Source organism: Alosa alosa, chromosome 9, assembly GCF_017589495.1.
Source record: "Alosa alosa isolate M-15738 ecotype Scorff River chromosome 9, AALO_Geno_1.1, whole genome shotgun sequence".
In the NCBI taxonomy this organism is placed as follows: Eukaryota; Metazoa; Chordata; class Actinopteri; order Clupeiformes; family Clupeidae; genus Alosa; species Alosa alosa.
In genome coordinates, this window is record NC_063197.1 from 4254286 (window position 1) to 4281013 (window position 26728).

Here is a 26728-nt window from a genome sequence, read left to right on the forward strand (position 1 = left end):
CCCGTTAACTCAGTGGAGACTGGCTGTCTGCGAGTGCGTGAGTGTGTGTGTTCAGCGTAGTAGCCTAAATGCGGCTCTGGATGACAAACCTACCCTTTCGCTCGCTAGGAACAAGGGGACGCTGAATAATCAGGATACCGTGGATTATTTCTGGGTCCGACATCCTTCAACGGGACATGTGCATCTCCTCCAAAATCTTCTAGCTCGCGTTTCCTTTATTTCTATGCGATTTTCCTGTTGCTGTATTCGCTGTGTCCATGAGCCTGCTAAGTGGCTATAAGAAAAAGACCAGTTACGATGGATATGAATCTTTGCAGTTGGTCGAAAGCAGCGGAGACTTCAATAACGGGGGGAGAGGCGGCGGCCCATTCGGCGGCAGCTTGACGGCGGTTACCCTCGGCTCCAAGGCAGGCCCAGCGCGACCGGACGACTACAGCACCATGGACAGCTCAGGTAAGCGCAACGATTAGCACAGACGCATGCTGTCGTTTTAACGTACACGACAAATGTGTTGGTGGTTCTTCTGTGCTTTAGAGCAGTGGAAATATATAATGCACATATTTTACTTATCCTTGCCTACTTGATTAGCCTACGTAAGGAAAACTATGTGAACATTTAGCTCAGTCTATTGCGTAGCCTATGTGAATAAGACGCTGGCTATCTCTGAACATCTTAGATATAAGAACGAGCAATGGCAGCAATACGCACAATAGCCTACATTTCAGTCATGCTTATAGCATTTATCTCAGGTTATCCGGTTATACTATAACCCTACCGAAAAGGAGAAGTGTTGTATGTCATGTCAGTATAATAAAACAAAGCACCAGTGTTGTTCAGCAGGTGTGTACAGTGGGATATGGTTAAGCCAGCCGGTAGATGCTGTGGCGTGCTGTGATGGTGTGATACAGAGTGCTAACGTTAGCTCTTGCCTCCTACCCCACTGCAGTGGCCTGATAGCAAACAGGCCTTAGGGAATGACACTGACTGAGGAAGGAGAGAGGGAGAGGTGGTAAAGGGGTGGGGGTAAGAGGGGGGTACAGATGAGAGAAAGAATTTCCCCTTAAATGATTTCAGGTAACTCTGGGATTGTCACCGCTGGCATCTGCAGTGCTCTAGTAGTCCAGTGATGTTGCTTTGTCTTGCTTGTGTCCGAACCCCTTCCAATGGGTTTGTTTGGTCATACAGATTAGCACTAGCTGTGCCCTCCTGGACCATGAGGTTAAAGGTTCCACTGACATCCTTGGACACTGGTAGTGCACTTTTTTTATCCTCTTAGAATGTGTTGTCTCAGATACTGTGTTTTTCTCAAGCAGTCTGGCAGGCAGCAGATGGGCTCAGTTTGAAGCCGTTATTGTCTCCTATTAATCCATATGAGCTAGATGATATGATTGTTGCATTGATCACATAATTTTGTCAAAGCCTCCTATTCCTAAACCTGTAAATTTATACATATGTGAATTCACTATTAACTATGTGTTCATTATGGTATGGCTAGGTTTGCCAGAGCCCTAGCCATTGACAAAAATGATACAAAAGAGTATTGGGTTTATAACAGATACAATCATCTTATAGGGTCTATCAATTTCTCGTCTACTTGCAGCTCAATTGTGAGACATTAAAAGAGGTTTAGCTAAAAAATTACTACGTAAATGCTAGCTTCTGTGGGCTGTTAGTACTCAGTGTCTGCCTGTACTCAATCCATAATTCAGGAGGCAGGGCAGTGTCCTGTGACAGTCCACAGACACACAAACGCACGCACACACACACACAAACACATACACATACACACACACACACACACACACACACACACACACACACACACACTCTTTTCCCCTAATCCACAACACACATGCATATGCATATTCACACATGCGCGCACACACACACACACACACACTCCTTTCCCCTATCTCGCACACACACACACACACCTTTCCCCTATCTCGCACGCACACACACACACACACACACACACACACACACACACACACACACACACAGAAAAGCTAGACAAGGCCCAGGTGTGGAGTGATACTCAACAGGGAGAAGGGTTACAGACAGAAAGTTGAACAGAGAGCATGCTCATGATTGTACATTTATGATTGATCTCCATTCTCCAACTGCTGCCTTTGTGGGCCTCCTGTCAGGGTGGACACTAATGTAAACCCACACATGTACAAGGATGCAGCATATACACCAACACCACATTACATCTGCACAAATGTAAACAGGCACACCTGCACACACATCAGAATACTCTTTGTACACACAGGTTGTTGAGTGTGTTGGAAAGTAGGTACATACTCTCTCTCTCTCACACACACACACACACACACACACACACACACACACACACACACACACACACATACACATACACACTCATACACTTGTATATACTTACATAAAAAACACATGCACACACATGAAACCCACACATCAGAGTGTCAGAGGTGTCCTAGGCTGTGTGTGCTGTGAGGATGAAAGAGTGTTGGGTGTGAGTTCAGAGACTCTGTGAGCTCTCCTAGACGTGGTGGCAGAGCCTTTCATGTCCTCCCGCCTCTTCTGCTCTTGTGCTCGGCTCCACGCGCACACAGGAAGTCTCTTGTGCCCCGTCCAACAGGAAGCCCTCTATGGCACCTCTCCCCAGGCCCAAAAGGAAGGGCCACCCTGTTTTCCTTCATCTGATGTCCTGCCATGAGGGAGCCAGGCAGGGTCGCCGTGCTTGCTAACCCACAGTGGACCAACATAGCCATGTGAATCAGGCTTCATCAGCCGTGGCTCAAAACTGCTGAATATAGATTACATTACAATTTAGAACATTAAAACACACAGCACACCAATGTGCATAATGACAGTGTCAGTGTATTTCAGAGGAAATTGTGAAATATGTGGAACATATTCTGCTATCCAACACTATAGAACTGCATTGACAGTCTCATTTGCACACGTATTGATTCAGAATGAGATGCAGCACAGGTTTTGACACATACAGATAGTCACAGGTACATACAGTCCAACCACAGACCTGTATCTGCTCCATGCACACGCACACAGGTTTATGGTGCAGTGATATGTAGCAATGCAGACAGAAACTTTGAGGTAGCTTCTGTCCTAATGACTGCAGATATTGGGGGTTCTTGGTTATAGTGGTGGTAGATTACACTGTGAGTGTTACAGTAAGTGTTCCATAAGACCATTAATCTTAATGGATTCTTACTGTGCAGTTCTGTATGTGTGATGATTTCCGGGTGGAATGAAGCACAGCAGCATTTGGAATGATGAAACAAGCCCAAAGTCATGCAAGGAGAGAGAGAGAGAGAGAGAGAGAGAGAGAGAGAGAGAGAGAGAGAGAGAGAGAAAGAGATCTATTGGGAATGTTTTGAGCCAGGCTTCAAACAGGAAATCTGCCACAAGAAAGAAGTTTGGAATGTTTCATGTTATCCAAACATGACGAGTGATGTCTTAAAAATACCCTAGGACTCACAAATGGTCATGGCTGTAGAGTGATGTGTTGATATCAGTTGGTTTCTTATTGACAGTATGGTTTTGGCATAGACCAAATTGGCATTCCAGACCCTATTTTTATTCTTTTCATCCTTTTGAAAAACCTTACATTATTCATTATTATGAGAGATTTGCAGTGTTGCAGTGTTGCATGCCTTTACAGTTTGAACACTTAATTGCCACTGTTGCCTCATAGCCATCTATTGCCATCATTCTATTGCTGTGCTATCTATAGCTATACTTACTGCACAAAGCCAGTGCCTTGAGTTCAAGTCAGTCAAGCCAGGATGAACCTTGCAGCTGGTTCATAACTCAACAATGTTGGGCACTCTGTCCGTCCCCTGTGTCCAGCCTGCTCTAGTCTGTGTGGTCTGGCCTGCTGCTGCTGGGCATGTGAGCTATGGCTCCTGCCCTACTGTGCCAGTGCCTGACCGGCTTGTTAAAGAGCCTTGGACTGCGAGCCTCGTCCAAGAGCTCCAGAGGAATGTCCGTCCTCTTCTCACTTCCTCCTCCACTGGCCCAGTGATGACCCAGCATGACCAGAGAGCAAATCAATGTTGCTATCAGCAGGTCTGTTGAGGCCAAAGCCAAATTCCCTCTTCTGTTTTGTGTTGTGGGTTTCTTAAAAGGAACAGATGATGGGAAAGATGAGTGTTGTAGAAGGGCAAGGTCTGGGCTGTCCAGTCATACCCTGACCTCCTCTCGTTCACAGGGTTAGGTTGCAGTCCTTCTCTAGTAAAACTCATTCAGCCTATCAAAGCTGTCACGAGCGTCTTAGGCAGGGATTTTGTGTCAGGCAGTGTAAGATTAGGATTGAGTTAAAACCTATAAGATGATCCCAGAGGGTGGGGCTTGTCAAGCCTCAATGTAAACCTCTATGGCAATATGCACTAGCCATTAGCTTGTCATTCTGAACAACCTGTTAAGAATACATAGAGGAGGATGGTGACTATTCTGATACTGATGGATAATTCCCTAAAGCTGTGTTCCACATCAGATGTTTCTGAGGTGAGAAATTCCCAATGTACAATTCACGGAGATTGCCAATTTATATTTGGGCCACAATTAGAGCAAATTAGCCTGGGAGTTTTTTGTGACCTATGTTTAGGTCACTATTATTACTGAATATTTTTAATACACATATAGAAACTTTTTAGACCTTAGGTCATTTTTAGACCTTTGGATATTGACCGGTCTCTCTCTCTCTCTCTCTCTCTCTCTCTCTCTCTCTATGTGTGTGTGTGTGTGTGTGTGTGCGTGTGTTTGTGTGCTGGTATGGTGTGTCTAGAAAGAGAAAAGGTTAAATGTGTTGAGTGGGGTTGGACTGTGATGACTCAGATGCAGACTCTGGCTGTAATCCAGCCTGGGCGGAAGGACTTCTCCTGACATATACTCTCTGTTCTCTCACATGCCTCTACCCACACAGATTCTGCTCTCTCCCTCAAGATGACATGAACACACACCCACACACACACACATACACACACACAAACAAAAACACACATACACATGCACATATGCACTCACTCACTCACTCACTCACTCACTCACTGAGAGATACAACTTTATGATCTTGATGATGACAGATGCTAAATTCTCCACAGACCCAAGGATCCTGAAGCTATTTTGTCTTGTACAGTTTTGTACAGTTAAAGCTGAAAATAGTTGTGTTTATTCAGACACAGACATTCCGTGGTGAAAATTTGTGTGCTGGTTTCAGAAGAAAAACTGTCTTGTCTGCTTCCAAAATGTCAATATGTTGTTCCCAGAAGTGCCAAAGTCATGACTGACCAAGAGAAATGTGCTGTGGCTAGATAAGACTGAATTGAAAATATGATGCTGTATTGTAGCTAAGCTAATGTGCTTCAAAATCTGACATTCTCTTCCTATTCAAATCTTCGATTTGAGTACGATACACAGTCATTGTCTGTGGGATTGGTCTTGTTGTTTACATCTGTATAGTTTGTGTTGTGAGAGTTGTGTATGTGTGTGTGTGATAGTGCGGGTTAGATTCTTGTCTCTGCTAACTCTGTGGTTCTTTCTTCAGATATGGATGCCAACTATGGGGGAGGGCTCCTAGACATGGTTAAGGGTGGAGCTGGGAAGTTCTTCAGCAACTTCAAGGATAACCTGAAGGATACCATCAAAGACACCTCCAGTAAAGTCATGCATCAGGTGGCCACGTAAGTGTGAAAGTGCACACACGCACACACACACACACACACACACACACACACACACACACACACACACGTGAACCTAGAAGTGTGACATAACACCTACATGACACAAATAGATTATATAACCTATGGAATCTCAGTATGAAACCACATACTATAGGATCCACGCAGATTCGTACAGACTTTCTGCACTACTAGTTCATGAGCCGTTCTCCTGCACAGAAACAGTGAGGGCTGATTGAGAGGAGAGAATAGGAGATGATAGGAGGTTTAAAACGTGCTATTTACTGTCATGTAATTGTGCAGAACAAAAGAGCGGAGAGGAAAGGGTTGAAAGAAAAGGGTTTGGGTGGACAAGGGAAGGAAGGAAGGTGAGAGGAGGAGGACAAGGAGAAGGAGGAGGATGAAGGCTGTGCCTTTGCTGAACTCTGTGTGCAGGCCTGACACTCCTCTCACAAAGGGGCCTCTGTGTTTGTGTGTGTGTGTGTGTGTGTGTGTGTGTCTGGTGGCAGACTGGCTTCTCTGCATGTGTTTGTGTGTCAGGAGGTCTTCACTCTCTCTGTTTCTTTTCTGGTCACCCTCTATGCTCTATGCACATTGGATTTTCCTATTTCTTTCTTTCTTTCTTTCTTTCTTTTCTTGCTCTGTCATCCCTTCTTTCTTTCCAGCTGTAATGTACACATGTACATATAAGCGTGACAAACTTTCAATATATTTTTGTCTGTTTTGTCAGTCTTTCCTCTCATCTTCCTCCCTCTCTCATCTGTTCCCCTTCTCATTCCCTCCTCTCCACTCCGTCCTTTCTGTTATCATCCATTATTCATGTCAGGTGCTGATGCCAGATAGCCACCTAAGCAGTGTGAGGCGTGCATGGGGTTTCATGTCAGTGTAAGGTTGTTGTGCTGTGAGGTGTCCCATCTAAAGCCGTGGATTATCCACTGACTTCATAAAGTCCCTGGTCTTTCCAGTCAGTCTATTAGATTGTAATGCAGTTTTTTTTACCAGTGGAATCTTCTTTCGTTCTGTGCTGAAGCTGTGAATTTGCAATGGATGTGGAAGAGGAGTGTTGCGTCTCCTAATCACCTCTATTTACCTCTCTGTTTCCCTGCAGTTCTCTGGGCTTGCTTAGACTGCTCTCCCAGGTGCTGTGGGACTGTGCTCCTCCCCATTTAAATTGCAGTAGAATACCCAATTATAATGAACTTATTATACTTAATAATGCCCTTCGTGATAATGTACCTATTAAAGTATTGTACCTCTTGCACTTCTTCAGTCTCCTCCATCTGGTGCTAATGAACAGTGATTTATTTATGTTTTTACATGGACATGTAAAAGCATAAATCACATTGATTGGATGTTGCCGTTAGTAGTAGACCTAGTAGCACCTATGGAATTTTGTAAATATGCATCTTGAATAGATGCTATTTCAAGTCATGATACATGATGGGCTGTTTTGGGTCTGTCCTTCAGCAAATGGTTTTTATTTTCTACCTCGTTCAAAAAGTCACAGTCTCCTTTTGCAAAGCGTCTGTGGTGCTCTGTGGGGATACATTATTTTCTGTAAAGTCTAGCTGTCCTTGGCCTCTCCTGCACAACCCATTCATCTGTGATGGGGGCCCAACAACTTGGTGCTGATCTATTCACTGGCTTCTTACAAAGCCGCATGGGCTCGATAGAGTTGTATGAGATTGTTAGGTGGAGGTTAGGGCCGCTCAGTATGTTTTTAGAGTCATTAGAGTTGCACCATCAGCATTCTGCAGTGATATTCTGTGCCCCAGTGCAGCAAAATAAGAAAATAAAAAATAAGAAATGACAAGTTTTCACCTGTCAGCATAGTCCTGTAATATAGTCGCATAAAACATTAATAAACTGAACAGGCATTTACCAGTGTAGTGTATCTGTCCTTGAGGGTATGAATTTGTGGGGGTGTGCACTGTATATACTGTGTCGCGGAGAGGCTGAAAAAAAAGCACATCCACCCCACATTACCAATTCTGGTCTTGTCCACCTCAGAGCTGCTGGTCTTATTTGTCTGTCTGAGGGAGACAGACAGCAGAGCCACTACAAACATTCCTTTGTGCGGAGCCATGTTGGCTCCATAAGGACTCGCCCCTCTGCAGTTGCTTGTTGAAGACTTTCTCTGCAGCCCTCACTTGTAACACTGAAGGCTAAAATAGATGCTGTTCACACAGTTATCTCATTAAGGGGATTGTTGCTCTCACCAGGTGATCCGGTTGTTACATAATCAGGGCCATGTGTGTAGTGTGCCATGTAATACATATAGGTATCTTATCTTAGGTTACATAATGCAGGACATACACAATTATAATGTGTATTACACATACATCAACACAATTAAATGAACATGAATGATTGATTATGATTGGAAATAATATTAATAACATAATAATTGTTAAAATAAATGTTGTGAACTGCAATAATTCAATCAGTTACACAGAAAATGTTTAATTTGAACAGTAATTCTTTTTATGACAGTGGATTGTTGAATAACAGTGGCCTTAAAATTTTAACATAATAACTCTGAGCATCGTGTGATTTTCTCCTTGGTGATTGTCTAGGTACACCAAAGGGGAGCTGGACATTGCTTACATCACTTCACGAATCATAGGTGAGTTGTCCAACAGTACTAATCAGGGAAAAGCCACACTGATGATTTACTCTGCGTCCTCCTGCTGCTCTCACACCTCCAACACTGTGCCTGGACGTGTCTGTAGAATATATCCTTTCCTCTCTATTGGTAACATGTGTCTGCAGAATCTATCCTTTCTTCTGACTGAATGACTAGCATCTGTCCCATAACTATTACATCTCCACACTTGATTTTCCACTGTGGTTTTGCTTGTCACATGAGTTCCACAGAGAAAGGTTAGTGTATTAGTGTAAGGCAGACGGACTAAGACATAAGAAGAGCGATGAAAATGTTGCTTGTAGTTAGTGGGTTTGATCCAGCAAGACCACTATTGTTCTTCTTAAGTTTTCTTTATTTCTTTCTTTCTTATTCCTTTTCACCCACTTTTTGTACGAACTACTGCTCCTAGACCGTTTGAGCTATCGACACGGTTCCAACTCCAAAAATTCAGGCCCGAACCGGTGTAGCTTGCTTGTTACTTTCGTGTCACTGGCCCTTGTCGTTTTCGCGTTATTCCCATTTTTCAGCGTTTTTTGGGCCCATTGAAATGAATGGCGGAATGTTCAAGGATTCTAATTTCGATTATGACATCACAGCTCTAATGGCTTAAGCTTGCACCTGGCAGAGTTCTAAGCCATCTGGCAGAGCTCTAATGGGCTGGGCTGGGTTGTCTGTGTATATGAAGGTGTGTGCATGTAACTTTTGACCCGTATGTCCGATTTTCATAAACAAGGTACCGTTGGAATCCTTGGATGAGGCCGAGTTCCATGCCCCTGATCAAACCCACTCTTGCAGTTCCTCGGAACCGCAATTCTAGTTTTCATTTACTGCTTGGCTGCTTGAGGGGAACACTGGCAATTGGTCTATTTAATTGCTTTGGATCGTACGTATTTGATGAAAAAGCTGTCTCTACTGGGAGGACCTTGTGTTTCAGATGTATGTGCACCTTGTGTGTCAGGTGTATGTGCACCTTGTGTTTCAGGTGTATGTGCACCTTGTGTTTCAGGTGTATGTGCACCTTGTGTTTCAGGTGTATGTCTCCCAGCGCCTTTGCAGGGTGTCTGGCCGCTCTTCTCCTGTGTCTCCTTATTGTATAGGCTATTCGTCACCTCATATCCTGTATCAGCTCTACGTTTTACATGTAGAAAAGCAACAGAAATTGATGAACTGGGCTACTGGAAAATAAGGAGAGGTTTCTTCTTAACCTTTAAACACTGTTCGTTGCTACCCCCCTTAATTTACTGTTCGCGGTCAAATTTGACCGAGCAGTTTTAACTGCTCTTAAATACCAATACCATGACAAAAAGTATTATTTAATAGAACAGTATTGTAAACAGACCCTTATTAGAACATTAAAAGCTACATCATGTGTGTTTGTGTGTGTGGGTTTGTGTGTTTCTGTATGTGCGTGAATGTGTGCGAACACTGGTGGTTTACATGCACAGTGGCAACATGACAACATGAACTGTGAGTGTGTAAGTGTGTGTGTGTTTGTGTGTGTGTGTGTTTGTGTGTGTGTGTGTGTGTGAGAGAGAGAGAGAGTGAGTGTAAATGTGTGTCTCAAAAAACAAACGTTTGCATCATGTAAAGCAGACCTGTTGGTTACCCAAAATAATAAGGAATTTTAAATGTAAAGCTTCCAATGCATATCGCCCCCATGTGTCCGAACCCGACTACAATTTCTAAATATTTGTCCCAACCCGACCCGTCGGGCTCGGGTCGGATAGCCACACTCTAGTGTGTGTGTGGGTGTGTGTGTGTGTGTGTGTGTGTGTGTGTGAGAGAGAGAGAGAGAGAGAGAGAGAGAGAGAGAGAGAGAGAGAGAGAGAGAGTGTGTGTGTGTGTGTGAGAGAGAGAGAGAGAATTTGTAGTGGTGTGAGTGTGTGTCTAGCTCAGACTCATCTGTGTCTTAGGGTTCTGAGGCCTGTGGTGTACCATGGAGTTAGGGTCTTCTAGGCTGTTGAAGCTGTTTAGACTCTCTAGCTCTTGCGAAGATTCCCTAACCCATACCCTGCAGCCTCCCTCATACACGTGTTTTGCTGACATGCACGCACACACACACACACACACACACACACACACCCACTAACTAATTCTGGCCTACTTACACCAGGTAATTTCTGCATTGTAATCTCAAACAGAAACAATTGGCTTAAAACATCAATGAGGCACAGGGGACCCACTGCTGGTCTAGGACAAACATTAGCCATATTCACAATGACTCCAATCAGTATCCCCCTGAATGCCATTCAGAGTTAGTAAACAAGCACCTCTATTCTAGACACTGTCTCATAATAACAGCTGCCACTGTAATTTGTGTGAGGCAAATAGAGATGAAGGCTGAGGTTCTCTCAGACAATATTGTCTTTCTTTTGAAGTCCATATAGCCCAAGTACAATTAATATGAAGTCACCAAATTCATCCACATGACATTTACATGAGCTTCTTTTTTTACGAAATTGCTCTCTATCTGTGTCTGTACTCTGTTAGTGATGACGTATCCTTCGTCCGCTGTGGAGATGGGTTATGCCAACCACGTGGAGGACATGCGCTCCTTCCTGGACTCACGACATGCTGACCACTACACTGTCTTCAACCTGTCACAGAGGAACTACCGCGGAGCCAAATTCTCAAACAGGGTGAGAGTGCTGGCACAGTGGCCAATCTCTTAGCTGAAAGGACTACATCAGGATGGCTCGCCTGGTCTAACACTAGCACGGCCTCATTGTATACCTCAACATTCAGATCAGTGTGTTGCCATTGTTAGTGCTGGTTCTTTCCACCACATCTGGAACCAAGTTATTGTGGCTACAAAGATGGAAACACTTCACAACATCACTGCCTGTAGTTTTCTGTATAATTCAGGAGAGGTATGTTACAACAGTTTTAAAAGTGCTTAAAGCTCTTACTAACTCGGTTCAGATGCTGGATAGTTGATTGGTCATCATGGCTTTTGAATTCTTCCTTTTAACTGAAAAGTTGAAGTCACACAGTCATTTTATGCATTCTCCTCCGTTAGTCTTAGTTGTATTACCTCTGAACCAAATGGCTAATGTGAAACACCTATATTTTATATGCTGGCTTTGTCAATGCTTCCATTAGGTCATCAATTACAACATCATGATTGCCATGTTTTAGTTATATGTTGCATGCCAAGGGATGTCGTTAAGCAGGCAGGAAATAATTCTATTGCTTTCCAAATAATGGTCATACTAAATTTCAATAATTTAGCATTATGTTTTGTTGTTGGTATATTATTGTTTTCTGTTATTACTGCTACTGTCTTACAGGATTTTAAAACAGCTACTCTGTTACAGCGTTGTGGAAATCAACCTAGATGTTTACCCCACCCCAAACACAAACACAAACACACATTTTCTTCCTTTATCCATGTTTAATGTCTTCTTATGTGTTCTATGCCTGCCCTCCTATAGGTTTCTGAATGCAACTGGCCTTCCAAACAAGCCCCTAGTCTCCACAACCTCTTTGCTGTCTGTAAGAACATGCACAACTGGCTCAAACAGAACCCCAAGAATGTGTGTGTCATTACCTGCTCGGTAAGCGGCCATCACTGTCAAATATAAATTCTCTCCTGCTTGCAAAGCAGTCAACAATTCTGGCAAAATGATGTTGAATATTTGTTGTTATTTGAGCCCAATCCAAATACTCTCCTCCCTTCAGTGCACCTGAAGCAACTGGTCAGTTGGCTAGAACGGTAACTGGCTTTATCTGAGCCACTACGTTGGTCTCATGTACAGGGTCAGGACTAGGTTTTGGAGTGCACACAGAGAATGTACAGCTGTGAACTGTGAGGAACAATTTGATGAATTTGACACTAAAGTGTTCAGATCAGATTTGTGGATCATCTTTAATCTGATTGTATCAAATCTAATTCTGATCATGTTTTTTTAGTTTTGTCTGGAATCTCTGACATACATAGTAAAGCTAGCACCACCTGGAGTGTACCATCTAAACATTTTCAGAATTGCCTCTAGGCGATTCGGCAATGTCATCATATTCTGCAATATCCTAATATGACATTCTGAATGAAATGAGATATGAAATACATTTTTTATGGTTATTCAAAAGTTTGGATTGTGTACATGGTAGGGTATACATTATTGACCTTGATGCACATTTAATTTGAGCTATCTGCATTACTTTTGTGTTTCCTATTGTGCTGGATCAGCGCTGCTACCGTCATAATAAAGAGAGGCTTCTAGCCCTTTTTAAACAGCCAACCCAGCAAATAAAATTAAATGTTTGTTGAAACTGAATTGGCCTTGATGGAGAAACCATGCAAGTCTGCAGGAATGTTTGACATGCTCAGTCCTGTCACCCTGCTGTCTTTATCTGGGGTAGTGTTTAGCTATGCTATCAGCACACAGGCACATTGGGGGATTAGGAAACATAATTTTTCTTGAAATCACACTGACTGTGTATGAAACATGACTCACCAGGAGGAATGTGAGGAAGCTGATTGGACTCTTTCTGTTCTCATGGCCTCCGCTGACCCTCTGGAGGTTTATTTGTGTCTGCATCTCATCTATTAATAGCAGTCGCCTCTTCCTGTTTATTTTGATGTCTAGCAAAACCCATCTCAGTTGACATCCGTGAAACTACAGTAGGAGTGCCAATGTGACTGACCTGTCTAGTCCCTGTTGCCCAGGTTACTGCATACCTGTCAACACTCCCGTTTTTCCCGGGTTTCTCCCGTATTTCAAGGTCATCTCCCAGCACTCTCCCGTTTTGTTATTTCTCCCGGAAAACTCCCGTAATTTGCATGGCCATCAAACTTCATTTTAAAATCATTGATCCATTCAGGTTGCCAGATTGTGTATGAAATACACCCTACACATACACGATCACTTAGTTTCAATCATTTTGTCATAGGCTAAAACCTGGCAACCCAAAACCTAAATAAGGAAGCGGGTGCCGACTGCGCAGCCTGATACTCGTCGTAAGCAAGCGGGCTAGTTGAATGGCCTACTCCAGAACTAGCTGTTGTGAAATTGTTGGGAATTTAATTGATTAACACATCACATAAACTGTTATTGAGTGTTGTTGATACACTGAACTTGTGCCCTCGGAACCAAATCTAACAGCAAGCAGCTTTGGAGTTTTAGAAGTAGGCTGCAGGTAGGCAGCTGGTGGATACATAACTGGCATGCGTAAGGTAATGGTAAGGTAAAAGCAACGACCGAAATGCAGTGCTGAAACACGTGTATGAAACGTATTAAATATGCAAACACAGATCCGGTATAAACACAAAAAATCTCCCGTTTTTGGAAAGCTAAATGTTGACAGGAATGGGTTACTGTGTGATGAGCTTGATCACTCTTTGTCGGCTCATAGTTGTCCAGCTAGATGCTATTACTCCATGGAAGGATGTCTCACTTCAGTCACTGACAGTGTTGCTGCTGCCGCTCTTGTTCCGCTCAGGATGGCAGAGCTCCATCAGGTGTGCTGGTCTGTGCCATGTTCTGTTTCTGCCACCTCTTCGCCAACCCCGTGCCCGCCATGCAACTGCTCAGCGCCAAGAGACCCGGCTCAGGCCTGTGGCCTTCTCACAGAAGGTAGGCAGGCAGAACTAGTAGGAACTGAGTTTTATAGCCTAATGACACAAAACACCTCACACTTTTTCATGTGTGGGACATGTTATGTTGCTCATGAGCATAAATCACATATCTGGTAAGCAGTTGTAAAGAATGCAGAACAATGCAAAAGAAGACTGTAACAAGGAATGCAATGGACCAGTTAATCACATGTCCACGTGTAATGCTGTTTACATAAACTGTGGGCATGGGTCATTAAGTTGATGAATGTGGAATCATTATGCTATTTGGTGTTGGTCCTGTCACCATCCATCATCAATTCACTCTCCCTCCATCTGTCTCAGTAGATAAACTGCACACTGAGACAGACTCAAACACTACAGTCTCAGTAGATAAACTGCACACTGAGATAGACTCAAGCACTACAGTCTCAGTAGATAAACTGCACACTGAGACAGACTCAAGCACTACAGTCTCAGTAGATAAACTGCACACTGAGACAGACTCAAACACTACAGTCTCAGTAGATAAGCATGGTGACTGAGACAGACTCAAACACTACAGTCTCAGTAGATAAACTGCACACTGAGACAGACTCAAACACTACAGTCTCAGAAGATAAGCATGGTGACTGAGACAGACTCAAGCACTACAGTCTCAGAAGATAAGCATGGTGACTGAGACAGACTCAAGCACTACAGTCTCAGTAGATAAACTGCACACTGAGACAGACTCAAGCACTACAGTCTCAGTAGATAAACTGCACACTGAGACAGACTCAAGCACTACAGTCTCAGTAGATAAACTGCACACTGAGACAGACTCAAGCACTACAGTCTCAGTAGATAAACTGCACACTGAGACAGACTCAAACACTACAGTCTCAGAAGATAAACTGCACACTGAGACAGACTCAAGCACTACAGTCTCAGAAGATAAACTGCACACTGAGACAGACTCAAGCACTACAGTCTCAGAAGATAAACTGCACACTGAGACAGACTCAAGCACTACAGTCTCAGAAGATAAACTGCACACTGAGACAGACTCAAGCACTACAGTCTCAGAAGATAAACTGCACACTGAGACAGACTCAAACACTACAGTCTCAGTAGATAAACTGCACACTGAGACAGACTCAAGCACTACAGTCCCCAGCAGTACAAGGCACCCAAGCCTGTTTTCTTCTTTTTTTCACTTTTCTTCAAATATCATCTCAAAGGGTGTCCCAGAATTTGGTGTCCACAAAAAAGAACGTGAGGGCTTGTCAAGGATAGGTTGTGCATGCAGAGATTTTATTTGCTAAATTGAGCAAATATAGAAGGTTCATGTTTCTGGGTCTTGCACACCAGTATGTTACTTATATCACTAGTCTGTCAGTTTCATGCTGTGTTCACATCAGGTCAGGTTCAGGACTTTTATGTCTTAAATGAACAGTGTGTTGCACAGTGTGTTGCTCTTGTAGCAGTCAGTCTACATAATTGTGCATCCTTGCATTGTGGTCTATACTTACAGAAAAACTCATTTCCAAAGTGACATCTACTCCAGGGAAAGACAATTGAGTACTTCTATTTGTTGGATAAGGTTTCGTTTAGAAATTCTAAAACTGATAGTTCCTGTCCTTGATTGTGATTGGCTGAGTCGTGTTTGATGCAGTTGTAAAATGCAGCATAAACATACACCTTGACCGCATTTCGTTCTATATTAGGCTACTGTGCTACCATAACTTGATACAAAAGTTGAAGTAGCTACGTCTCGACGTTGCTTGGCAACCATTCAGATAGAGGAAATATATTTCTTGCTGGAGGAATGATTATCTTTGATTAGATCGTTACATTTTTCGTTGCTGTGCTTTTACTTTATGAAACTATGCCAGGTATTTATAGCAACAGTTTTAGAAAAGCAATAAGCCACTCGAGTCCATAGGTTACACTGATTTTACAACAGCTAAGGGGGTTCCTCTAGCGCGTCGTGCCTAACAACGCCCCTTAGCTGTTGTAAAATCAGTGTAACTTACGGCCTCTCAGGGCTTATTGCTTACATTTAAACTAAGTTTATTGAGGTACACCTACAGCTTGATCCCACTTGACCTGACCTCTCCTCTCCGCCTGCTCCCCCTCAGGTACATTGGTTATGTGTGCAGCATGGTGTCTGAGAAGCCCATCATCCCCCACTTCAAGCCTCTGACCATCAAAGCGGTGACGGTCAGTCCAGTGCCCTGCTTCAACAAGCAACGCAGTGGCTGCCGGCCCTTCTGTGACATCCTCCTCGGAGAGACTAAGATCTTCTCCACAGCGCAGGACTATGAGAGGATGAGGTAGGAGACGATGCACACACTTAGGGTAAACTTTCAGTGAACTTTAAAGTCATCTGTATAAAAAAAATAATATATGAGACAAGAATATTTGTGTTTATGCTAATATTGAATAACTGAACCACAGTATTTCACTTTGGTGCACAACAAAAATACAGGAAATTGAGATAGTTTCAAAAGGTATGCTTTGAGCAAACTACTCTGAAGACAAATACAGGGAATTGAGATAGTTTCAAAAGGTATGCTTTGAGCAAACTACTCTTAAGACAAATACAGGGAATTGAGATAGTTTCAAAAGGTACACCTACAGCTACAGCTACACCTACAGCGATGCGTATCCAAGCAGGTCTAAACATTACAACTGGTGTCACACTTAAGACAAATACAGGGAATTGAGATAGTTTCAAAAGGTATGCTTTGAGCAAACTACTCTTAAGACAAATATAGGAACACAGTGAACGTTAGGTACATGTCTGAACGAAAACCTTAGAATAGGATTTTCTTTTAGCATCAATATTTTGTTGTTTTACTTTGGACTTCTGTTTTTCTCTCTTAGAGAATATCGTGTCCAGGAGGCCAAAGTGGTGTTCAACCTGGGCGTGAGTGTCCAGGGTGATGTGGTGGTGTCCGTCTATCACATGAGGTCCACCATTGGAGGAAGACTGCAAGCGAAGGTAAGACCACGACACAATGACCATACAGATCAACATCTGTACAAACTGCTACGAGCTACAATATGTCTCCACTCTCCAGACCTGACATTTTTCATGTATAGCACATCTGTGTCTCTGTGAAAATGAAAAAGAGGATATAATGAATTTCTGTGGTCGTTTAAACGTGGTGTTTGAGTCATTTGATAGTTTCTCATGACACTCTTTTTGTCATGCTGCAATGAATGACAGAGGTGTTAATGCACTCAACCTATCCATGCTAATCTAGTTCCCAGTGAAGGATATGTAGATACAGCCCAGCGATGCGTATCCAAGCAGGTCTAAACATTACAACTGGTGTCACAACTGGTGTCCCTTTGATAAGGCCTGAAATGGAGGTGTCTTGGTGCTGGTGGTCAGTTTTCAGAGAGCTCCAGGATGTGACATGAGTGTGGTCTCTTTGATGTATCCACAGGTGAGCAACACACAGATATTCCAGATTCAGTTCCACACTGGGTTCATCGCACCTGGGATGACCGTTCTGAAATTCATGAAGTAAGCATTTCCCTTAGGCTCCTGTTCCAAATTAACTTTTGCTTCGTTGTGTTATTTCTGTTGTGAAAACAAAACTGTACAGACCAGTACACTTGGGCTTGTGGTGTTACCTTTGTGTTTGTGCATGCCATGTGTATACAGTAGCGTTTGTGTGTAGGAATGATTTGCCTGATCTGGGTGTGCGTGTGTGTTTGCTGTCAGGCCTGAGCTGGACACGTGTGAGTCTCCAGACAAGTACCCGCAGCTCTTCCACGTGCTGGTGGACGTGGAGGTGGAGGGCACTGAGAAACAGAAGGACCTGACGCCGCCCTGGGAGCAGTTTCCCACCAGAGACCTGACCCCCACTGTCCTCTTCTCATCGCAGCAGGAGCATCAGCAGGCACTGGCCATTGCAGGTCAGCTCTCTAGGAACAACACCTCACTAATGGCTATTAGCATGCTTCTTTAATCAGTATGCAATGCCATGTAATACTGCACAAAAAGTTGGCCTATTTAAATCGTACGCAAGAAAATGCAGTGTTGTACACGTCACTTACAGTAAATATGTGTATTACAAAAACTTTAGAAAACTCTTTGGCATTCCAAAGAGACTCAGTCCTGTCTAGACAATCCAGAGGCAACTTTACTTATTCTTACACAGACTACTTTTCTCTGAAGAACACTGAATTCACAGCAGATACACCACATGATGAGCTCCTTCATGGAAACTCTTCTCCTTAGTCACACCTCAAACAGCGTGTGCTTATACTTATGTCATACGTAGACGCATGGAAAAACAAACACATTTACACACTTGGGCATTTGCACATCCCGTCCCAAGCGCTCTCACACGTGCCTCTCTATCTCAGACGAGACATGTCGAGCGTGTTGGCCATCTCTGCGCTGTAGAGTAATAACTCATGGCCTCATGGGGGAGCCCATCACTGGCGTCCTCCCTGGGTTACTGCTGAGAGGCTGTCTGCACCATTAAGCTAATGACATTCTGCTAAACGTGTCTTTCATTTGCCCCTAACAAGATGAAATGGAGGGCCTGGACTTGGAAGGTAAGGGCCAGACTGCAGGTGATGATGGAGTAGTTGAGTAGATAGATAGATAGATAGATAGATAGATAGATAGATAGATAGATAGATAGATAGATAGATAGATAGATGGATAGATAGTTAGATAGATAGATAGATAGATAGATAGATAGATAGATATACGGATGGATGGATAGATTTGAGGAAATTGTGAGTAGTATGATGAATGAGTGGATGTATAGATGAATGGATGGACAGCATACAATGTTGGTATGTAGATCCTACTGTAGGTAGATGTGGTAGTGCTCTAGTTGGTTAGTGTGTTTTCCTTCTGTCACAGTTTTAGAGTATCAGCTATGGAAATGTACAGTCATGTGCCCATATTAGTACTGCAGATACTCTGGATGTAACCCTACATCCCTACAACCCTTGGAAGTAGTCGTAACTTCAGGATATGTGTAAGCTGACAGTTCTTTTCTGGAGGATGTTGATGTTTTGGGTCCTTGGGATGACTGTTGATTTTGAAGATGCTGATTGTTTTGGTCATTGGGATAAACCGATAACATTGTTAACCTTCCGGCAGACCCGAGTCATGCTGGTGGTCCAGATGGTCGGAGGGGTCCTCATGAGGAGAGCGAGCCTTCGGATGACGAGATGCTGTCTCTGTCCAGCCAGCAGAGCAACGCTAGCAACGAGAGGCCCAGCGGCGCGCAGGCCACCCCTCCCAAGAGGCCTGACGCTCCCCCCACAGGGCCGCCCCCCCGCCCTGCCGAGGACGTGGACCTCCTGGGCCTGGATGGTGAGGCGGGGGAGCCCCCTTGCTCGTCCCCACAGCCCCCCGCTGCCAACACCCAGGACCTGCTGGGGGACCTGTTTGGAGGGCCTCCAGTGACCCAGCCCACCAGCGCCCCGGCCTCCGCCCAGTCCACCCCCCGCCGGACTGTCCTCTCGCCCGGCGCCACGGCACAGCCGGCTGCCCGTAAGCCCCAGCTCTCCACTCCACTCATCCACTCACCTCTCTCCTGGTGATCTCTCCATTCCACTCATCCACTCACCTCTCTCCTGGAGATCTCTCCATTCCACTCATCCACTCACCTCTCTCCTGGAGATCTCTCCATTCCACTCATCCACTCACCTCTCTCCTGGTGTTCTCTCCACTCTACTCATCCACTCACCTCTCTCCTGGTGATCTCTCCATTCCCCTTCCCCTTGTATCCTGCTGTGTTGTCAGTGTTTCTCTGTCTCAGTGGACATTCCCTCTCTCACTGTGTGCTTCTGACTGTTTGATCTGTCTGCTCACCTCAAAGATTGTATCTGTCCTTGATCTTTGCCTGTTCACCTCTCTCTGTGTGACTCACTTACTCACTCACTCTCATTTTTACTCTATGTCTGTCATAGAGTGAATATGTGAATATCTCATTCTGTTGAGGAGGGAATCAGATTGCCTTGACTTGCTTACTGAATTGGGCAGAAATGTAATTAGACTGGAATGGCATGTAATGGCAGTTTGCATGTACAGTATGTCGGTTTTCTTTTTAGTTCAGTGGGGGAGCCTGGTGAAATTGTTTTCTGGGATTCCATCGAGGCTAAACTTAATTGGATAAGCCCAAAAGACATGACAGAATTGATATTAATTTAGGGCTAATAAAGATTTAACTGTGGAATAGCCCTGTCAAAACATGACAGGGCATAAAACACATCTTAACTGTTTCTGAAACTTGGCCATAAAATGGAAATGTGATGTGCGTTTGCAGCCTTTGTCCCAGGCTTTGGGTCGGGACCAGCGCCCCAGGCCAAGCCCCAGGACTTCATGGGCGGGTTCCTGGGTCCAGGTAATATGGGGCAGCCTGACCCCTTCCTGCATGCTGCACGGTCGCCATCTCCTACAATGCAGAACGCAGGCATGGGTAAGGCATGTTTAGGCCTGGTGCAGCTCTCTGTCTTGGCACCACTACTGTTTCTCTCTCTGTGCATGGGACTGTGGATAATCTAGCTATACAGATGCACTCTGCTAATGGTTGTCAACTGCCACATCTCCATTCAAAAAGCTACAAGTATAAACTTGGTGTGGGCCACTCCCAAACTACTGTCATTAGTGGAAATACCAGAGAAGCTGAAGTGGGAGTGTGACTCATGGAGATGTGGCTGGTGAGATAAGTGTCTTCTGGAGGACCTTGCATGCTGTGGTGTGCTGTGAACTGGAACTGCTTCACTCAGAGGCATGATTCACATCTGAGTCAGAGGGTCTGAGACGTTATGATGTCACTCTCCTCTATGTAGGTCGGAGTTCACCAGTGCCGCCCTCCACGCCCACCGTCAACGTCCAGCAGCAGAACGCCATGGGGGGCTGGGACTGGAACAGGGCAGCGGGGCAAGGTGAGGGTCACTCAGGGTCACTCCACACTGCTGCTGAGTCAGTGTGGGAAACACATACACTCCGGGGTGCAGGTCACTCAACACTGCTGCTGAGTTAAAGTGGGAAGCACACAGAGCTCTAGTGTCCACCACCATCCTCAAGCTCACCTCTCTCTGCGTGAGGTTCAGCTGAATTCATAAGAAATAATGACTGGGTTACAGTTTCAGTTACCTTTGATACAGTTGAGTTGTTTGTTGTTTTACCCAAGAGACAATAGGGACAATACGTATTGTTTAAAAACCCTTACTGTAAAACATCTGAGCAAAGGAAAGATCTTCTGTGAATGAATCACATTGCTTTCTGGGTATTGATATAAGTGTGCAACACTTACAATCTTTCACTCTTGATGAAAGCATGAAAAACACAGACACCTAGTGTCGAGTTGAGTAACTGTCCATGAAGAGTAATTACTATTACAGTAAGCATAAGTAAATCTGAGAGGGAAAGGATTTTGCTGTTATTGGGTAACAGATCTGGTTAGGGAAAGTATGTGGGTTAATTATGTTAAAGCCTAATGGGATTTGTGATAGTTATATGTGTGTGGGAGATCGCTGTAATATGCTGAAGATATATTCAATGTTGATCTCAAAATAAGCTTATTTTAGAGGCTTTGAAAAGTATATGGTAGAAAAAAACATTTACCTTAAAAACCTTAAAAAAGCTATATAGTTCCTTTAGATATTTACATTCATGAAACTAAGAGGGACATCTAGTGGCGGCATTAGGTTAGTGTAAATTGATGTTGAGGACCACCTCAGAAAACAATTGGATCTCCAAGTACCACCACTATGACCGGTATTACTGTAAAATACAGTAGCGTAGGCCAATTTAACTACATATTTTACATTGTACAAACTGTTTTGTGTTGTTTCTTTTTTTTTCAAAAAAGACAAAAACTAGTTTAAATTTAACTTCAATGATCGCGTCAGTTAAGGACTTTTATTATATATTATATATATAATTTGAAGTGACTATTTAGTCTATATGAAAAAACGCCTTGGAGGCTCCCAGAGTACCACTAGAGAAAGTCTGCGTACCACAGTTTGAGAACCACTGGTCTAGATCTGTCTAATTTGTCTTTCTGTGAATCTTGCTGTAGTATATTCTTTTGAATGCCTTTAGTTAGTAAACTTTGCCTTTGGTCTGTGCTATGTTGAAGGAGGAGGCTTTGGCATGGGCAGTAAGTCTGCCACGACCAGCCCCACAGGCTCTGTCCACAGCACGCCCACCCACCAGGCCAAGCCCAACACTCTGGACCCCTTCGCTGACCTGGGCAATCTGGGGTCAGGCCTAGGAGGTGAGCTCATCTCATACCATGAGAAAATACTGTATTTCTACAGGTACTATGAGTACAACCTTTTGCTGCTTAAAGTGTGTATTGCCTTGTGCCAGTTTCTTTATAGCTTCAGTAGACATAATTACATTTCAAAGCTGACAGAATTTACAGTTGAATGTAAGAAGATTAATATTCCCATTCAGCGTATGAGTGATTCTGATTTGGTTTAAATACTCCCATTCCTTCCGCAGGTGGCTCAGGTTTCTCCAGTAAACCCACCACACCAACAGGCACTGGAGGTGGCTTACCACCCATGGGCTCTCCTCAGCGGCCCTCTCCCCAGCACACGGGTGGAGGAGGCTGGCAGCCCAGCCCGGCTTCCCCTCCTGGCAGCCTGGAGGTGGGGGACAGTGGCAGGGGCAGCCCCCCTCCCAGCCCAAGCCACCCGGGCCATCCATGCCCCACACATCGCCCCAGAACCGACCCAACTACAACGTCAGCTTCTCCAGCATGGGCGGCACCCCGCCTGGAGGTTCCACCAAGCCACAGCCTAACATGGGTCAGTCATATTTCATAGCTACCTTATGTAGTAGATGCTATGTGATTTTCTCTCAAGCTGAAGCTGGTTCAAAGCTAAAATGTTTGAATTAATTCAGGTCAATTTGATCAAAGCTATGTGGATACCTGCACCATCACCATTTAATCTCATCCACCATTTACATTCTTATTCATTAAAACACTTATTATGTCTTAAACTGGGAACAGACTAAGGTTTTTTCAATCGCACCCAATAAGAGCAGACCTTACCCACAGAGTCTGGCACGATATGGAGTTATGAGCATAAAGATAACAATTGAGCAGTTAGTTGTTTAATGTCATAATTGCAATCATAGAATGGACTGGTCAAGATAATAGATTACCGAAGCCATGACGTGGCTAGAAACGTCATGGAAACAGCACATCACACTTCGGTATGTTTGATTGAATCTGGATTGTGTCAACATTACATTACATTACATTACATTTGGCTGACGCTTTTTAGCCAAAGCGACTAACAACATAGTAAACAGTTTAAGTTTTAGAGCAGTTCTCAACAATGGAAAGAATTGCAAAAGATTCAAATCTGTCACTCAAACACAGATAACAATTCCAGCCGAGACTGAACACCTTTGACACCCTCGGACTTCACATGAATTGCACAGACGTTACATCCTTTCAAAATTGGGCTTAAAAATCAGAAGGTCTGTTCCCAGCTAAACCTTTGACACCCTCGGACTTCACATGATTGGCACAGACGTTACATCCTTTCAAAATTGGGCTTAAAAATCAGAAGGTCTGTTCCCAGCATTATGAGCCGATAACAGCCTCCAGGCTGCCTAGGAGTATTGAATATTGATCCTGACAGTTACTTATGCGAAGAAAAAGGATTTAGACTGACACTTGGCAGTTCTGGTCATGCTAGTGTTTTTAATTTGTGTCAGACCAGGGATACATGAAAATCAAGTCCATCACCCAGAACTCTCATCACTTATCTATGCATGCAGTGGGTCATTATTATTTTGTTGGCCTTGATCCAGGGGGCCTTATCGAAATCATTAAGAGATTTCGGGGGTATTCAATTAATCTTAAGCGAGGTCCAGTTACGGACAATTTCCTCAAGCAAAGGTCCGGAGCATCATAATGTTTAACGTGCGTGTTTAGCCTATGTATGTATGTATGTATGTATGTATGTATATACATACATACATATATATACATACATACATACATACATACATACATACATACATACATATGATATATGGATGGATGGATGGAGCCTAGTTCTAGGCCTAGGCCTAATGTTTAATGTGAAATAAAATAAGTAGCCTAAAAGGCAACATTCGAAATGAGGAGAAATAAGGCAAGATAAGAGTAATTGGGAAGATATATATAATATGATAAAATAAAATTTGAGCTGAGACAAGGATGGATATTCCACAGCTGGTTCCTTGAACCCATTAATCAGCAAGTTTAATTTTAGTTTTTTATGTTGACCCGAAATCCTGGAAACCCAGGAACATCACGTTGTTGGGCAGTGAATGCATGTAGGCTTAACTAGATTGTGGTGGATCAATCATATTGCTTTCTTAAATCGTAAAATATTCTGTGGTCTCAGTTCACTGTTGAATGGGCCTAGCCTACCCTATGCTTGCTCAAAATATATGCTTTGTCTAGTAGAGGTGCTTCAAATTGGCGCTTTTAAAAATCGCCTGTCTATGTAGAAGAGGTCCATGGCAATTCCGCGCAAAACTGTCACATCCATATTTAGTTGGCGTTACGGATGTGACAGTTTTGCGTGTTATTGCCCACGTATCGTTATATAAAGCTCTGTTCCCGCTGTCTAGCTTTCTCCTCTTTGAGCAATCGATGATTTGAAAATAACTTACTTATCGTTAACTTAACGATAAGTAACGAATCAGATATCCATCTGATTGTTTCTCGTCCCGTCTCCTCTCCTCGCTCGTTTCAGGCTATCAGTCTATATCTATATATATATATATATATATATATAAGTATATATACTTTCTTGATCCCGTGAGGGAAATTTGGTCTCTGCATTTAACCCAATCGGTGAATTAGAGAAACACAAACAGCACACAGTGTACACACAGTGAGGTGAAGCACACACTAATCCCGGCGCAGTGAGCTGCCTGCTACAACGGCGGCGCTCGGGGAGCAGTGAGGTTAGGTGCCTTGCTCAAGGGCACTTCAGCCGCGGCCCACTGGTCGGGGCTCGAACCGGCAACCGGTTCGAGGTTACAAGTCCAGAGTGCTAACCAGTGGGCCACAGCTGCCCACTTCCCCATAGTAGGCTACTTTACTCACTGACTAAACTTTATTAGAATTCACAGATTTCACTGGCTGAGTAGAAGCAAGCGAAATGATGGTTCCTGAAGCTCCTGAAGTAAATGCTGTTATCCTAACCAACGAAACATTTAGCGCAGCTTTGAAATCTTACGTGAAAATCTAAATTCGGCTATTATGGTCCGGGTCCGGATAGGATCACGTCAGCGTCCGGACTTGGACCGCGGTCCGCCATTTGGTGACCCCTGTCCTAGATCATCCTCCTCCATGAGGGCTAAGCATGGACACAACTCATTTGGGCACATTGCCTCTGGGTTCTTCTGGCCTCGGCCCAATGCAAAAATGTCCTCTTGGTATCAGCCAAATGCAAATGTATCTGCCAGACTGCTTGATTTTTGATGCATCAGGATTGGTCCCAGTGGGTATGGGTGTACTGATCTTTGTGTCACACCACCTGATGATTGATAATGGGTGTGAGGCTCTTTTGTTTCAGCTGCCACAGTTCTGCTATGGAAATGATTACACTCCTGAGGTGCTGTCCCACTGATTCTTCCAGTGTGGAACTTTAGAACTGGGAGCAGTTGATGATGATTAGCGTGCATTTGCCTAAACTCCCACTGTTCTAATCCCCCCCCGCACAGTTGTAGGAATCACTAATATGCTAATATGGCTAAAATGAGACTTGAATGAGCATACTGTATGTCCTGACCTAGGTATCTGTAACAAAATGGCAATGCAGCACATTTTCAGACATTAAGGCCTACATGCACCATGCTCATGTATGATTGATTATTTAGTAAAATAACTTGCATAATAAAGAATACTATTTAAACATCAAACTATAGAATGTCTATAAAAGGCCCATAGTCTTTCTTGTGATCATTGCATTTGTACGTGTTGTTGTTCCTTTGAACTCCTCACAGGGACCAAACCGAAAGTGGCAACCGCCAACTTTGATGACCTGCTGTCTGGCCAGGGCTTCTCTGGAGCGAAGGAGAAGAAGGGGCCAAGGACCATCGCCGAGATGAGGAAGGAGGAGATGGCTAAAGAGATGGATCCCGAAAAGCTCAAGGTGAGGAGCATAACTGTCTGGGACTGTGCCTATTTCACTTTTAATGCTGCATTTTTTCCCCAAATTGGTTTTCCACAGTTGCCACACAATTCATCAGTTTAAGCTGTCCTTACACTCAAAGTCAGAATGAAATCCTGGGGTTTTTACTGGAGTTGCAGTGCGCTTCCATAATCTCGATTGTTTAGGTGGTAATCCGAGCTGTTTATCAGTCCGAGTCTTTTTTCTAGTCTTGATGTTGCGACAATATCAAGCTGTTTGATATTATCCCAAGTCTTCCAGTCTTGGCTCATGCAAACAGTGATGTGGACAATATAAAAAAAAACAATACATCACTTTCTGGCACAAAACAGGAAGGGGCAAAGTGAGCACAGGATTATTTGTGATTTAATTTCGTATTAATTATTAGTATTCCACCTTACAGAACAACTCATGATCTGCCCAAAAATACAATGCATTACTTTACCTTCACCTGCTCATGCGCATGGAGACCATGAGAACATGATCTAATTTGATGTTGTTACATACGTACATAACATTGCAGGTTGGGGATGTTCCACATGAAATAATACTGCAGAAGCACGACAATATAACTTTGATTGGAGTAGGCTATGGGTCATTTATTCAAGCCTCATTGAGCTCATAGGCGTCAGTTTAGGTGGGGATAAGAACCTAACACTTTTTGCC

General features: G+C 43.7%; 1 protein-coding gene across 1 annotated transcript in view; it reads left to right on the forward strand.

Annotated features, from left to right (window-relative positions):
- The window catches only part of dnajc6 (DnaJ (Hsp40) homolog, subfamily C, member 6), a 32000-nt gene continuing 5272 nt past the window's right edge, over nucleotides 1-26728 (forward strand). Inside the window, 17 exon segments of the mRNA XM_048252990.1 lie at nucleotides 1-453; nucleotides 5558-5693; nucleotides 8270-8319; nucleotides 10831-10979; nucleotides 11775-11897; nucleotides 13783-13916; nucleotides 16018-16212; nucleotides 16766-16883; nucleotides 17335-17414; nucleotides 17616-17809; nucleotides 19017-19412; nucleotides 20188-20340; nucleotides 20714-20809; nucleotides 22009-22146; nucleotides 22377-22493; nucleotides 22496-22684; nucleotides 25896-26044. Of these exon segments, the coding sequence (XP_048108947.1) occupies nucleotides 258-453; nucleotides 5558-5693; nucleotides 8270-8319; nucleotides 10831-10979; nucleotides 11775-11897; nucleotides 13783-13916; nucleotides 16018-16212; nucleotides 16766-16883; nucleotides 17335-17414; nucleotides 17616-17809; nucleotides 19017-19412; nucleotides 20188-20340; nucleotides 20714-20809; nucleotides 22009-22146; nucleotides 22377-22493; nucleotides 22496-22684; nucleotides 25896-26044 (2613 nt within the window). The 5' untranslated portion in view covers nucleotides 1-257.